Genomic DNA, 13,817 nt, shown 5'->3' with positions numbered 1-13,817 from the left:
CCCACACTCGGCAGAGAGGTGAAATTTCCCCTCTGGGATCCCCCCCCGGGCCCCCTCCCCCAGCATTGTCACCACCCTGGTGACAATGGGCAGGAACGGATGTGTCACCTGCAAGGGAACCCTCAGGAACAGCCCTTGCTGTGGAGCACAATGGATGCCTGCAGGAGTTTGCTGTCAGTTCCTGCAGGTGCAGTGCCCAGGGGCTCTCAGCCCCCACCCTCCCAGCAGCACACCTGGAGAGCTCCCCACATCCACTGCCCAGCTCCAGGCTTGGGAAGAGAGGATGGATCTGGCCCTGGGATGTGCTGCCCACAACATCACCCACACAAACAGCAGTGGATTTGTCCTTTAATCACCCCAAAAGGGTGGTGCAGGAGCAGGGTGGTGCTGGCTGCTGGACACTCAGTGCCCACAGGTTCAGGGAGAGGAGCAGCACAGGAGAGATGTCCATGCACGTGCAGATCCGAGCCAACCCTCGAGTGCCCTGGGTCACAGTGCAGAGGGCAGCACTCCAGCTCTTCTGGGAACTCCCAGAGCCTGGAGCTGGGCAAGGGCTTCATTGCAATGTCCTGAGCAATCCCTGGAGGTAGCTGGGCAGGCAAAGACACAGCTCTGTGGTCAGGGCAGGAGGAGCTGCCAATGTGGTTGGTACAAGCTCTGAGGCAGCCTGGGTGGGCAGAGACGAGTCCCTGGGAGGGTCATGCTGTGAGCCAGGCATGGGGACACAGGAGCTGCTGTGCAGGGTCCATGCTGAGCAGTGCTGAGCCCGAGGGCTGCCCGTGGCCTGGGTGGAGGTGCTGTGTGGGAGAGCCTGTCCAGAGGCTCCCAGGCTGTTAGAATGCCTGGCACAGCTTTGTGTGCTCCTCCTGGCGCTGGCTCTGCAGGGACACAGGTTGGAGGGGTCATTCTGCCTGGCCCTGTGGCCAGGGGAGCGCACAGCCTCCTCCTGGCAGCACCACAGGTGCCAGGAAATGTTGGGATGGGTGGAATAGGAAGGTGGCAGCACTCAGAGCCCTGCCAGGCTGTGAGCACTGCCCTGAGCAGTTACCTGTATGATCTCTATGCTGTTGGCAGCAGCCATCAGCCAGGACACAGGTCCCTTGGGTGCCACCTCAACGTCGCAGGGTGCAGGGGAGCCACTGCGAGAGGGCAGGGAGGGCGTGCAGGAGCCCGAGGCGGGGTCGCTGTCCTCAAAGAACTGCAGGGGGGACAGCCCGATCTGGAAGAGCAGAAGAGGGATGGACACACAGCCCCTGTGGGGGACACCCATCCCATTGTGCAGCCCCACAGCACCCCAGGGCTCCCCAGCCAGAGCAGGAGCGTGTCCCCAGGACCCACCGAGTGGTAGAACTCGTCCCCAGCGGGGTCGATGACCAGCAGCGTCACCTGATCCTCCCGGGCGCGGATCCTGCGCACCGTCTGCTCGTGGTCCAGCCCCTCGATGCTCTCCCCGTTCACGGCCAGCACTCGGTCCCCTTCCCTCATCCCCGCCTGCTCTGCTGGCAGCCCCACATCCACATCCCACAGGAACTGGCCTGCCACAGCACAGGGAGGGCCAGAGGCTCACAGAGAGGAACTGGCTCTGCTGACCCCCGTGTGCAGGTGGGGACAGGGTATAGAGCTGTCAGCTCTTCCCAACCCTCAGAAATGCCTTTCTCACATACAAACTGCCCCTCTCAGGGTGGGGACAGGGTATAGAGCTGTCAGCTCTTCCCAACCCTCAGAAATGCCTTTCTCACATACAAACTGCCCCTCTCAGGGTGGGGACAGGGTATAGAGCTGTCAGCTCTTCCCAACCCTCAGAAATGCCTTTCTCACATACAAACTGCCCCTCTCAGGGTGGGGACAGGGTATAGAGCTGTCAGCTCTTCCCAACCCTCAGAAATGCCTTTCTCACATACAAACTGCCCCTCTCAGGGTGGGGACAGGGTATAGAGCTGTCAGCTCTTCCCAACCCTCAGAAACGCCTTGCTCAGGTAAAAACTGCCCCTCTCACCTACTCCTCCCGAGCTGCAGTCATCCTCCTTGAGCAGGAAGCCGTAGCCAGCAGGACCCTTCACCAGGTGCAGCTCCCGGACCTTGAAGGGCAGCCTGGAGGTGTCAGCCAGGGCAGCCGTGACCCGCAGGCCCCGCAGGCGGTAGAACTCCTCCACGGCGCTGGATGCCACCAGCAGCGTCACCTTGTTGCCGCTCTGCTTGAGCTGCGTGGGAAGCACAGGTGACATTCTCAGTGACATTCTCAGCCCCAGCCCTCGCCCCCCATGGCGGGAGCAGGCACCTTTCTGGTGAGCTGGGTGTGGGAGTAGCTCTTGACGCTGTCCCCGTTGAGCTCCAGCAGCCAGCAGCCCGGTGGCACCCCTGCTCTGTCCGCTGGCCCGTCCTGCAGCACCGACAGCTGGAAGGTGCCCTTGGTGCCTGCAGGAGGAGCAGAAGGGGCACCTTGGGATGAGTGAGGTGCTACAACAGGGAGGCTCGGGGTGGCAGCATCTCCTTTTACCTTCTGGACACGACACGCTGAAGCCAAAGCCGCTTTTGTCCCTGGTGACGTGGCAGAGGCGCGGGCGGATGTCCTCGGGCAGCATCTGGGACAGGTCCCTGCCCAGGGCTTTGGCTGCTTCGTAGGAGTCACCATCCAGCACCGCCAGCAGGACCTGGTTCCCACTGGCCTTGATCTTCTGCACCACCTGGAAGGACCCAGGAACCCTGAGCAGGCACCCTGTGATGGGGTGGGGTCCCTGGGGTCAGCAGGGCTCGTGCATGTGGTGGTGTTGGCAGGGGTCCCAGGGTGAGGGGAGAGAGGAGACTCCATGTTTCAGAAGGCTTGATTTATTATTTTATTATATATATTATATTAAAACTTTACTAAAAGAATAGAAGAAAGGATTTCATCAGAAGGCTAGCAAGCAAGAAGAAGAATGAAATGAATAACAAAAGCTTGTGTCTGACTGAGAGTCTGAGACAGCTGTCTGTGATTGGCCATTAATTAGAAACAACCACATGAGACCAATCCCAGATGCACCTGTTGCATTCCACAGCAGCAGATAACCATTGTTTGCATTTTGTTCCTGAGGCCTCCCAGCTTCTCAGGAGAAAAAATCCTAAGGAAAGAATTTTTTAAAACATATCTGTGACATATCACCACATATCACCTTTTTTATTTTAATTAAATTTAAAAGTGTATGTAATTTCATCTGCTGGGCCCATGCAGAGGAAAGAACAAACATTTGAGAGGTTATCTGTTGCCAATCAAAACCTCAATCAAGTGCTGATGTGGAATGATCAGGGAAATTCTTCACCTGTAGAACATCAAATTCTGTCATATCACTAAAACAATCTTACAATATAAGAAAATGCTAAAACAATGCAAAGAAAGTGAAATGCTTCAAGCGCAAACAGCTGAGTCAGGCATCCTCTGTGCCCCTGGCTGGGCAGGACCCAGGGATTCCCATGGGAATCAGGGATCCCAGGTGTTCCCATGGGAATCAGGAATCAGGGATCCCAAGGATGCAGGTATTCCCATGGGAATCAGGGATCAGGGATCAGGAATCCCAGGCATTCCCATGGGAATCAGGGATCAGGAATCAGGCATTCCCAGGCATTCCCATGGGAATTAGGAATCCAGGGATTCCCATGGGAATCAGGAATCAGGGACCCAGGTGTTCCCATGGGAATCAGGGATCAGGAATCAGGCGTTCCCATGGGAACCGGGGATCAGGAATCAGGGATCCCGGGGACCCAGGGGTTCCCATGGGGATCAGGAATCAGGGATCCCGGGGACCCAGCGTTGCCATGGCACGCTCCCAGCTTACCCTGAGGTGGTCCATGTGGTCCACGAAGTGGCCATTGACCTGGAGCAGGCGGTCCCCGTCCTGCAGCCCCCTGCGCTGGGCCACCCCCCCCAGCTCGATCTGCCGGATGACGTGGCCCCGGCAGCCCAGCTCCTCGTGCAGGCAGAAGCCGAAGGTCTCGGTGCTCTCCTTGGTCAGCAGGTAGAAGCGGGGCTCCCCCACGCCCTCGCCGTCTGTGGGGGGGCACAGCCCGTGAGCAGGGCCCTGCGGGGATCCTCACACAGGCTCTGCACCCCATCCTGGGCTGGGGAGCTGCTCATCCCTCCTGTGGTCACCTCCCACAGGTCCCCAGTGGGACAGAGAGCTCAGGACCCCAGCAGTGCCCAGGTGCCACAGCCCTGTGCAGGGACAGGGACACTCAGGTGTCACATCCCTGTGCACAGACAGGGACACACAGGTGCCACAGCCCTGTGCAGGGACAGGGACACACAGGTGCCACAGCCCTGTGCAGAGACAGGGACACACAGGTGCCACCTCCCTGTGCACAGACAGGGACACCCAGGTGCCACAGCCCTGTGCAGGGACAGGGACACACAGGTGTCACAGCCCCCTACACAGACACAGGGACACCCAGGTGTCACAGCCCTGTGCAGATACAAGGACACCCAGGTGTCACAGCCCTGTGCAGAGACAGGGACACCCAGGTGCCACAGCCCTGTGCAGTCACAGGGACACCCAGGTGTCACAGCCCCGTGCACAGACAGGGACACACAGGTGTCACATCCCTGTGCACAGACACAGGGACACCCAGGTGTCACAGCCCTGTGCACAGACAGGGACACACAGGTGTCACAGCCCTGTGCACAGACACAAGGACACCCAGGTGCCACATCCCTGTGCACAGACAGGGACACCCAGGTGTCACAGCCCCTGCAGAGACAAGGACACCCAGGTGTCACAGCCCTGTGCACAGACACAGGGACACACAGGTGTCACAGCCCCCTACACAGACACAGAGACACCCAGGTGTCACAGCCCTGTGCAGTCACAGGGACACCCAGGTGTCACAGCCCTGTGCACAGACAGGGACACCCAGGTGCCACATCCCTGTGCAGATACAAGGACACCCAGGTGTCACAGCCCTGTGCAGTCACAGGGACACCCAGGTGTCACAGCCCCTGCAGACACAGGGACACCCTGGGAGATGAGGGCATGTATTTACCCGTGTCCTCAGTCAGGGTCAAGGCTGGGTTGTCGATCCCAACTTTGGGGTTAAATTCAAATTTTCTGAAATGATAAAGGGCAGGAGAGGCCACGTTAGTGCAGGGTGGCCTTGCCCCTGCCTCCCCCAGCTTTGGGGAGCCTGTTCCTCCATAAAGGGCCAACTGGGGCCCGTGCCTCCTTTTCCTTGGGGAAAGCCAGAGGGGATTTTCCTCTTGGATCATTCCCCACGTCTCTCCTGAGCCCCAGAAAGCCCCTGGCCAAGGGGAGATCAGCACTTACATGATGGACATCTTGTCTCCCTCGAGCCCTGCAGGGGGAGAGGAGAGGTCAGCACAGGAGGGGGTGGGCTGGGAGCAGACCCCACGCTCCAGCTGAGCCTGCCATCCATGTGAGGGGGTGTGCCAAGCCCACACAGCCCCCAGGCCCCTCTGTCTCTCAGCACAGGTTGTTCCTTGGCCCTGTCACATTGTCCCCTCCTGCCTTCCCAACAGCAGGATGAGCTGCTCGGGTCCCATGGGCAAAGCAGGGCCCAACAGATGGGGCCAGTCCTGGGGGTTAAAGGGCTCTTCAGCGAGGGCTGAGAAGGTTCACCAGGACCCCAGGGAGCTGCTGGAGCCAGGAGAAAGAAACAGAGACCTTCCCTGGCACACACCCCCCCGTAAAACCCCTCCACACCTCTTTGGGCACAAGGACCCCCAAAAACCCGGGGAGAGGGGATGCCTCCCCAGCATCCCCACAAGGTGACATCTCCCTGCACGCCTCTGGCTCCTTCCACAGGCTGCCTGGGCTCTGACAGTGCCTTGCTCCACCTGGCAGCAGGGCCTGTGTGTGTGGGGAAGGGTCTGCAGAGGATTCCCCGGCAGGCACATACCTTTTGTTTGCTTCATGGCTGCAGGGATTGCCAGAGGGAGCAAGGTACAGGGTGAAGTGGCAGGGAAGTGTCCCCGCCTCTCCCAAGACGCCCCAGGTTTAATGGTTAAACCGCCCTGAGCTTCCCCTGCCCTCCCAGCCAGAGCTGGGAGCAGGGACCAGCACCCCGGGACACCCAGCTTGGGGACAGCTCCTGGTGGCTCCCAGGGGACACACAGTGAGGGGAGAATGACCGGCTCAGCACTGGAGCAGAGGTGGGCTGCTCCACGCCAGTGCTGGGAGATGGGCAAAGGCAGAACCCTCCACTCCAGCTGCTCCAATTCCTCCCCAGGAAGGGCCCCAAGAGGAGATCAAGTCTTGGTACTAGTGTGCTTCAGTGGAAATAGAGAGGTGCACTTTAATGCTCCCAAAAGCTTCACAGACAAGCCCCAATCCTGCTCCCCGCCAGCACTCTGGCCAGGCTGCAGGGGCTGGCTTTCCACAGGCCCAGAAGAACAAGTCCCATTTGCTCCTGACCTGGTTTCTGTGCCATTCCCACACTCGAGCCTCGCCTGCAGATGAGGCTGAGCCCCACACACCCCGCACCCTTGACAGCACCATCCACCCAGCACCTCCAGGTGGGTGAGGGCGCAGGGAACGTGCTGCTGGGCACACTCCACTGCCCCACCCTGGCTGGTGGATGGGCAGCAGGTCAGAGGCTCCCATCCTGCAGTTCCCCCAGCATTTTCTTGACCTCGCTCTCGACTCGCAGGAATTTGGCTTTCCTCCAGGGGTTGGCAGTCTGGCTGCGGCTGCTCTCCAGGTCCTGCAGGAGGAGGGCGAGGTGCTGCCGGACCCGCTCGCGGTCCCAGAAGGGCAGGTTCCTCTGCACCACGTTCAGGATGTGGGACCAGTAATCGGAGACGTCGGTGCCCGCCGTGAGGAAAACCAGAGCCCTGACGCCGTCCCGGTCCATGCGCAGGGAGTCAAGGGCCCTCTTGCCATCCTCGCTGATGTCGTTGAAGTAGAGGCTGGGAAAGCAGCAGGAGGCACTGGTGAGGGCTGAGGGGAAGGACGGGGGCACACGGGACAGGGATGCTGGGTGGGTAAAGGGGCAGGGATGCAGCAGAGCGGACTCACTGCACTTTGTCCAGCGTCTCGTGCCTCTTGGCCACCTCCACCACGCGCAGCGCCGCCGCGTCCGTCAGGGAGTTGTAGCCCAGGTTGAGCTCCTGCAGGTGCTGGTTCTGGGCCAGGTGTTGGGCGATGGCCTCGGCGCCGGGGTCCCCCAGCGAGGTGTGCAGCAGGGACAGCTGGGTCAGAGAGCGGTTGCCGGCCAGCGCCTCGGCCAGGTAGCGAGCGCCCTGCTCACCCACGGGGTTGTTGGCCAGCCTGCGGGACACGGAGCTCAGGGGGTGCCCAGGCACGTCGGGGGACAGCAGCGGCAGTGTCATGCAGGGCGGGGGCCGTACTCACCGCAGGCTGCTCACCGCACACTTGTCATGCAGGAGCAGGTCACGGATCTCCTTGCAGGCGTCGGAGCCCAGGCTGTTGAGCTGCAGACTGGTGCAGAGCAAGGCACGGGGGTGACGGGAACAAAATGGCTGTTACCTGGCAGCCTGGCAGCCCTGCCCGCTCCGTTTGGCCCATCACCATCCTCCCTGGGCTCCCCAAACTAGGCCACTCCAGGTTTCCTCTCCCAAAGGGAGCGCGGTGACACCGCACCCGAGCATGAGCCAGCAGAGCCAGTGCCAGCAGGAGCGGGGCAAGGGGAAGGGGATGGCGGAGTCTTCAGGAGGTGGTTGAAGGTCAGAGGAGGGATCAGGGCTCCATCAAGCCCTCCTGAGCATCTGGAGGCAGGAAGTGCGGCACAGCCCAGCTGCACAGCCCGATCCATCTGTGCTGAGCACGTCTCGCCACCACCTGGGCGGCAGGAAGACCTGCAGCTCCACAAACGTTCTGGAACGTCTGTGGGAACATCTGCACAGCCCAGACTCCCACCTCTGGGACTGCAAACTCCTCACAGGGCGAACGACACGGGGATGCCGGGTAACTTCCCGTAGGGACTCGGGTCTGCCAGGACAGCTGGCAGCCCGCCCAGCCCGTACCAGCTGCAGGGAACTTCCCAAAAATTCCTGCGGGAGTGCGAGCTGGGACTGCAAATCCCAGCATGCAGTGCCCTAGAAAGGCTGCTCAAGGAGTGTTGCATGTTGGAAGCTGTAGTTCCCTAGGAATACACTGGGATAAACGTGCCCTTGCCTCAGTTTTCCATACTTGGGCTCCTAAAGCATCCCTGTGATGGGCAGAGGTGAGAAAAAACCCGATTTTTGAGCAGGAGGAGGTGGTACTCACTGGAGAGCTTTGCATCGCAGCAGGACGGGGAAGAGGGTCCTCAAGCTGCCGCTGTCCAGGTTGCACGAGGTCAGGTTCAGCTCCTCCACCTCGTGACTCGTGGTGCTCATGACAGACGCCAGCACGGAGCACTTGAGAGGGGTCATCTTGACGGACGAGAGGTTGACGGCACGCAGGGAGAGGATGGCCTCGGCCGTGAAGCGCTCGTTCTGGAACTCGTGCAGGAAGAACAGGTAGTCCATGAGCTCCGAGGGGGGCAGGCCCCGGCGGCCCTTCCTGATCACCGTCTTCTTCATGGCCTTGGCGATCTCGAAGGCTGCCAGGTTCTTGATGGAGCAGCCCAGCTGCTCCAGGATGGCGCGGTTGCGGCGGGACAGGATCCCGCCCATGAAAATGGGGAAGAGCTCAAAGACCTCGTCATCCGGGGCCTCGTCGGGGTGGCGCATGGGGCCCTCCACGCCCAGGATGCTGGAGTTGATCTGGTCCAGGACATCGTCGTTGTAGTAATCCTCCTCTTTGAACAGCTCCTCGGCCATGGTGTGGGCAATGGTGTCCCTGTCCTTGCCGCCCACCCGGGAGAAGTAGCGAGGGAAGATCTTGAGCAGGTTGAAGAGCACGGGGAGGAAGCGCAGCGGCAGCACCTTGGAGATGATGTTCACAACCACGGCAACATCTTCGCTCACCTTTCCCAGGACCTCTGACAGCTCCTTCCCCACTCTCTGCACCAGGGTCTTCTTCTCGCCCAGCACCACGTACAGGGCTGCCAGGTACTCCTGCATGGCGGGGATGGTGAAGACAAAGGTGTGCTCCTTGCCCGGCTGCACGCACGGGCTCAGGAAGAAACGGAACACGTCGCTGCGGAAAACCTCCAGGAGGTTGAGCTCGCTTTCAGTCTTCATCTCCACCTCGAAGCACTGCCGCAGGTCCTCCTCTGAGAAGCAGGTCTTGCGGGACATCACCCCCTCGTAGGCCAGCTTGCCCACTGTCTTGGCCGCGTACTTCATCATGGAGATGTGCGTGGGGTCGCTGCTGTCCAGCACCTCCCCGCTGAAGTTGAGCCTCAGGAAGCTGGTGTAGATACCAGTGAGGGTCTGGCTGGGAGGAACCGTCCTGGTGAAGTAGAGGAAGTGCAGGGTGGTGCACACCAGCCAGCAGTAGGACGGCAAGAAGCAGGCAGCCGTTATTTGGTTGTGGCGCTCCAAGTTCCTCGACAGCATCTCCACCAGGTTCTCCTGCTCCGCTGAGCGGCGCTCCTGGCTCTCCTCCCCGGAGCAGCCGGGCTGGCTGAGGCGCATCTGGAAGTAGAGCTTCTGCAGGTTGGTGTCGGAGAAGCCGCAGATCTCGGCGTAGCGCCCCACGTACTTGCCGGGGATGCGGCGCACGGCTGAGGGGCGCGTGGTGACGATGATGCTGGCCTGGGGACACAGGGCTGGATGAGCCTGGGGCCCCTCAGCACCACTGAGGGGTGCACAAGGGTCACCCTGTCCACATGGTGGGGTTCACAAAGGCGCTGGATCAAACCTGGCCCAGGCAGAGGAGAGAGAAGAACTTTCCCCATTCCCTCCTAGACATAAAGTCTGGAAGATCACAGCCTTCATTACCTTACCAGGCTGTCACAGATGTGGTTTATGAAAAATCCTTTCCTTAGGATTTTTTCTCCTGAGAAACTGAGAGGCCTCAGGAACAAAATGTAAACAATGGTTATCTGCTGCTGTGGAATGCAACAGGTGCATCTGGGATTGGTCTCGTGGGGTTGTTTCTAATTAATGGCCAATCACAGCCTAGCTGGCTCGGACTCTCTGCCTGAGCCACAAACCTTTGTTATCATTCTTTTTTTTTTCTATTCTTAGCTAGCCTTCTGATGAAATCCTTTCTTCTATTCTTTTAGTATAGTTTTAATATAATATATATCATAAAATAATAAATCAAGTCTTCTGAAACATGGAGTCAGATCCTCGTCTCTTCCCTCATCCTCAGACCCCTGTGAACACCACCACACAAGGCCTCAAAGACATAAATAAAATCTGGAAGATCACAGCCTTCATTACCTTACCAGCCCCTCCCAAAGATCCCACCAGTGACACGAGCCCACCTTAGCAAGTCCCTCCAGGAGCAGAGGCTGCCTGCTTGTCCCCAGCCAAGCTGGACAGCAACTAATGACCACAACAGCCCTGTGACACCTCAGGGCTCACCCCCAACCTGCCCCCAGCACAGAGCAGGGCAGCACCCACCTCGGGCAGGAGGTATTTCCGCAGCAGGTTGACCACGATGGCAGAGGGAGGCACGGGCTCGTTGGGGTCACAGCACAGCTCCGTGCCAGCCAGGCGGAAGTCCAGGTTGAGGCGCTCCAGGCCGTTGAGGATGAAGAGCACGCTGAGGTTGGAAGCCTCCAGCACGGGCACCACGTCCCGGAGGTGCTGGTACTTCTTGGTGACGAGGCGCCGCAGGGACACGTGGGCATGGCTGTGGGACAGGTCCTCGCAGGAGAAGGGGATGACCAGCTGGAAGCGGGGCAGGCGGCCGTGGCACCAGTCCACCACCATCTTCTTGATGAGGGTGCTCTTGCCCGTGCCCACGGTGCCGTAGAGCACCACGTTCTTCACCTGCCGCCCGCAGGCGTCCACGTCAAACAGGCTGTGCAGGCTGATAACCTTCCTGGAGGGCTGCTGGAGCTGGTTCTGGATGGTTAAACCAGGGGAGGGCTTCAGAATCTCCTCCAGGGAGCTCTCCCGGATCACTGGGTCCACGTGGACGGCATCCAGAGAGAAGGAAGGGCCAAACTGCCTCTCCTCATTGGGCTGGTGGCTGAACCACGCAGACAGGCTCTTCTGGTGCTTCTTGATGGCACCTGCAGAGAGGAAGGTGCTGGACATGACAAGGGTTGTGCAATGGCAGGGCACTGGGGAGGTTGCCTGCCCCAAGACACTGCAGAGAGGGGACAGCACCCAGTTATGGGAACCCTACCACACTGCCCAGGACAGCAGCTGCCCCCACCCTGCTGTGTAGGGCCCTCCCTCCAAACCAGAGCTGCAAACTCACCAGAAAAGGCCACTTTCCTCAGCTGGGACTGAGCATGGTGAGAGGAGCTGGGCTGGGCAGAGTTCTCCTGGGAGTCTCCCTGGTAGCGAACACAGCCCCTGCAGGAGGAGGGAGAGTCACAGGGAGCAGCTCCAAACCCCACCTGGGGCGGGGTGGGCAGAACACCAGCCAGGCTGTGGGAAGTGCTGCGAGGAGCCAGCTCAGCCCTTCCTTCCCCCACACCATGGCAGAGCACAGGGCCAGGGCAGGGGCACGGCTGGGAGGTGAAGGCAGGTCAGACTGTGCATTCCCAAAAAACCTGTGCAGAGGCAGGGGAGGTGGGCTGGAGTCAGAGGGTCTGGGTGTTTGTTTGGCAGCAAAGCAGCGTGCAAGGTGCCCGAGCAGCCAGCTCGGCCAGCTGTGCTGTGACAAAGAGCCCCAGCCGTGTGACGCTGTACCTGGGCAAGGAGATGCTGCTTGTGCCAAGGACCCTCCTGAGGAAATTCCTGCCGGCACCACCTGCTGGGGAGGAGGAATGCACATGGTGAGGGACGGACCCCTCCATCCCAGCAGGGTAACCCCACACCCCTGCCCAGCCAGGGGACACGGGGCTGAGTGCCCGAGCACGGAGCCCAGCTCACCTGGCACGGCAGCAGCGCACACGGACACGCTGCGGGTCCCCCTTGTCCCTGCCAGGCACCAAGGCAGCCGTGCCCACCTGCCCCAGGGCAGGCAGCCCTGGCACTGCATGGCCCGGGACAACCTGCACCTGAAACACAGGGGGTGGGAGGCGGGTGAGGGGCTCCGGGGGCTCAGCAGAGCGCGGGGGCTGCGGGATGGGGCGCGCAGAGCCCTGCCCAGCCTTACCTGCCCCAGCGTGGTCCAGCCCGGCAGAACCGGCTGTGCTGGCGCTGACTCAGGCTCCCGCCCCAGCAGGGCTCAGCAGGGCGATCCTTCAGGAGCCCGGGCGGTGCTCACAGCCCCCAGCATCCCGGGAAACTGAGGCACGGGGGGGGGGGGGGGGGGGGAAGACATAATCAAACCCCAGCCGAGAGGACGGGACGAACAGAGTGACAACTCCACTCACTCACTCACTCACTCACTCACTCACTCACTCACTCACTCACTCACTCACTCACTCACTCACTCACTCACTCACTCACTCACACCTCGCACAACCCACGCTGTTTACAGCCCCTTTTTATGTGATCCAGGTGGAGAAACTGAGGCACAGGGGCGGGGGCAGAGGGGCTGACCTTGAGCACAGGTGTCCCGACCTCGGTGCCCCTGCAGAAAACAGCCCCGGGCTGTCCCATGCCCGGCTCCCAGCCCCTGGGCCGAGCGGAGGGCCCCGAGCTTCCCTCCTGCTGCTGAGCCCTTCAGGGACCCCCCTCGGGACCCCCGTGTCCTGGTGGCCCCCGTGTCCGGGCGGCCCCCGTGCCCTCCTCGCCGCACGGCGAGGCCGTGGCCGGGCAGGACCGGAGCCCGGGGCTGGCACCGGAGCCCGGGGCTGGCCCCGAGCGAGCCAGGGGTTACCTCGTCCTGCAGGGTTCCGGCCGGGATCGGCCCGTGCTCGATCAGCCGGGCTCACGGAGCGCAGCCCCGAGCTGCCCATCCGCCTGTCCCGGGCACGGCTCCGCTGCGGAGGCGGCAGCTCCGCAGGCAGAACTTCCTGCAACGCCATCCTGTCCTGTCTGTCCCGCCCCGCTCCGCCGCTGCCAGCTCCGGAGCACCATTGGAGAGCGGCTGGAGGCTGGCAGGAACCCTCACCCATCACTGCCAGCTCCCCGAGCACGATTGGAGCCTGGCAGGAACCTGCACCCATCACTGCCAGCTCCAGAGCACGATTGGAGCCTGGCAGGAACACCCGCACCCAGCACTGCCAGCTCCGGAGCATGATTGGAGCCTGGCAGGAACACCGGCACCCAGCACTGGCAGCTCCAGAGCACGATTGGAGCCTGGCAGGAACACCGGCACCCATCACTGCCAGCTCCAGAGCACGATTGGAGAGCGGCTGGAGGCTGGCAGGAACCCTCACCCATCACTGCCAGCTCCAGAGCACGATTGGAGAGCGGCTGGAGCCTGGCAGGAACCCTCACCCATCACTGGCAGCTCCAGAGCACGACTGGAGAGAGGCTGGAGCCTGGCAGGAACACCCGCACCCATCACTGCCAGCTCCAGAGCACGATTGGAGCCTGGCAGGAACCTGCACCGGGCACTGCCAGCCCCCCGAGAAGGATGAGACGGTGCCAGGAGGCTGCAGGATCACCCGCACTCCCCACGGCCTCCCAAACACGGGCGGGACTGCGGGAGCCGCGCTCTTACCAGATGTGCAGCCAGGCGGGGATGTCCTCCGGACACATCTGGCGGCTCTGCATCCCCAGCTGCTGCCCGGCCGTGCAACCCGAGCCTGCGGGACGCGTTCTGCTGCGGAGAGGATCCCTCCCCGGCGGGGGAAGGAGCTGGGGGAGGCTGTGCCTGGTGAACGCCACAAACACGCACACCTGTAAGCTGTACCTGCCCTCTGGCTGCCGGCAGAGCCGCTCTGGCCACCCAGCGAGTGACAGCCGTGTCACCGAGGCCACA

The 13,817-nt window shown here is 61.4% G+C and overlaps 2 protein-coding genes across 5 annotated transcripts; both read right to left on the bottom strand.

Annotated features, from left to right (window-relative positions):
• Positions 1-332: 332 nt before the first annotated feature.
• On the bottom strand, positions 333-6,124 carry NHERF4 (NHERF family PDZ scaffold protein 4). The gene is made up of 10 exons (XM_063178333.1): positions 5,884-6,124; positions 5,292-5,319; positions 5,011-5,075; positions 3,810-4,021; positions 2,498-2,684; positions 2,279-2,415; positions 1,997-2,201; positions 1,339-1,535; positions 1,049-1,219; positions 333-878 (listed from the first exon to the last, which is right to left on the bottom strand). The coding sequence occupies exons 1-10, from the start codon at positions 5,897-5,899 to the stop codon at positions 834-836; spliced, it is 1,263 nt and encodes a 420-aa protein (XP_063034403.1). The 5' UTR covers positions 5,900-6,124; the 3' UTR covers positions 333-833.
• NLRX1 (NLR family member X1) lies at positions 3,939-12,865 on the bottom strand. Of its 4 annotated transcripts, XM_063178331.1 has the most exons (13): positions 12,768-12,865; positions 12,099-12,230; positions 11,873-12,000; positions 11,690-11,753; positions 11,253-11,350; positions 10,445-11,061; positions 8,214-9,628; positions 7,338-7,424; positions 7,002-7,253; positions 6,616-6,892; positions 5,292-5,319; positions 5,011-5,075; positions 3,945-4,021 (listed from the first exon to the last, which is right to left on the bottom strand). In XM_063178331.1, coding segments are annotated over exons 3-12 (2,949 nt in total). In that variant the 5' UTR covers positions 11,982-12,000; positions 12,099-12,230; positions 12,768-12,865; the 3' UTR covers positions 3,945-4,021; positions 5,011-5,073. The 4 variants fall into 4 exon arrangements, with proteins under 4 accessions (XP_063034402.1, XP_063034401.1, XP_063034398.1 ...); XM_063178332.1 differs by lacking the exon at positions 5,292-5,319 and having other exon boundaries at positions 3,939-4,021; XM_063178328.1 differs by lacking the exons at positions 3,945-4,021; positions 5,011-5,075; positions 5,292-5,319 and having other exon boundaries at positions 6,255-6,892.
• Positions 12,866-13,817: the final 952 nt, after the last annotated feature.

This window comes from Melospiza melodia, chromosome 29, assembly GCF_035770615.1.
Source record: "Melospiza melodia melodia isolate bMelMel2 chromosome 29, bMelMel2.pri, whole genome shotgun sequence".
In the NCBI taxonomy this organism is placed as follows: Eukaryota; Metazoa; Chordata; class Aves; order Passeriformes; family Passerellidae; genus Melospiza; species Melospiza melodia.
The sequence above is the reverse complement of the archived record's forward strand: the minus strand, read 5'-3'. Positions and strand labels throughout refer to the sequence as shown.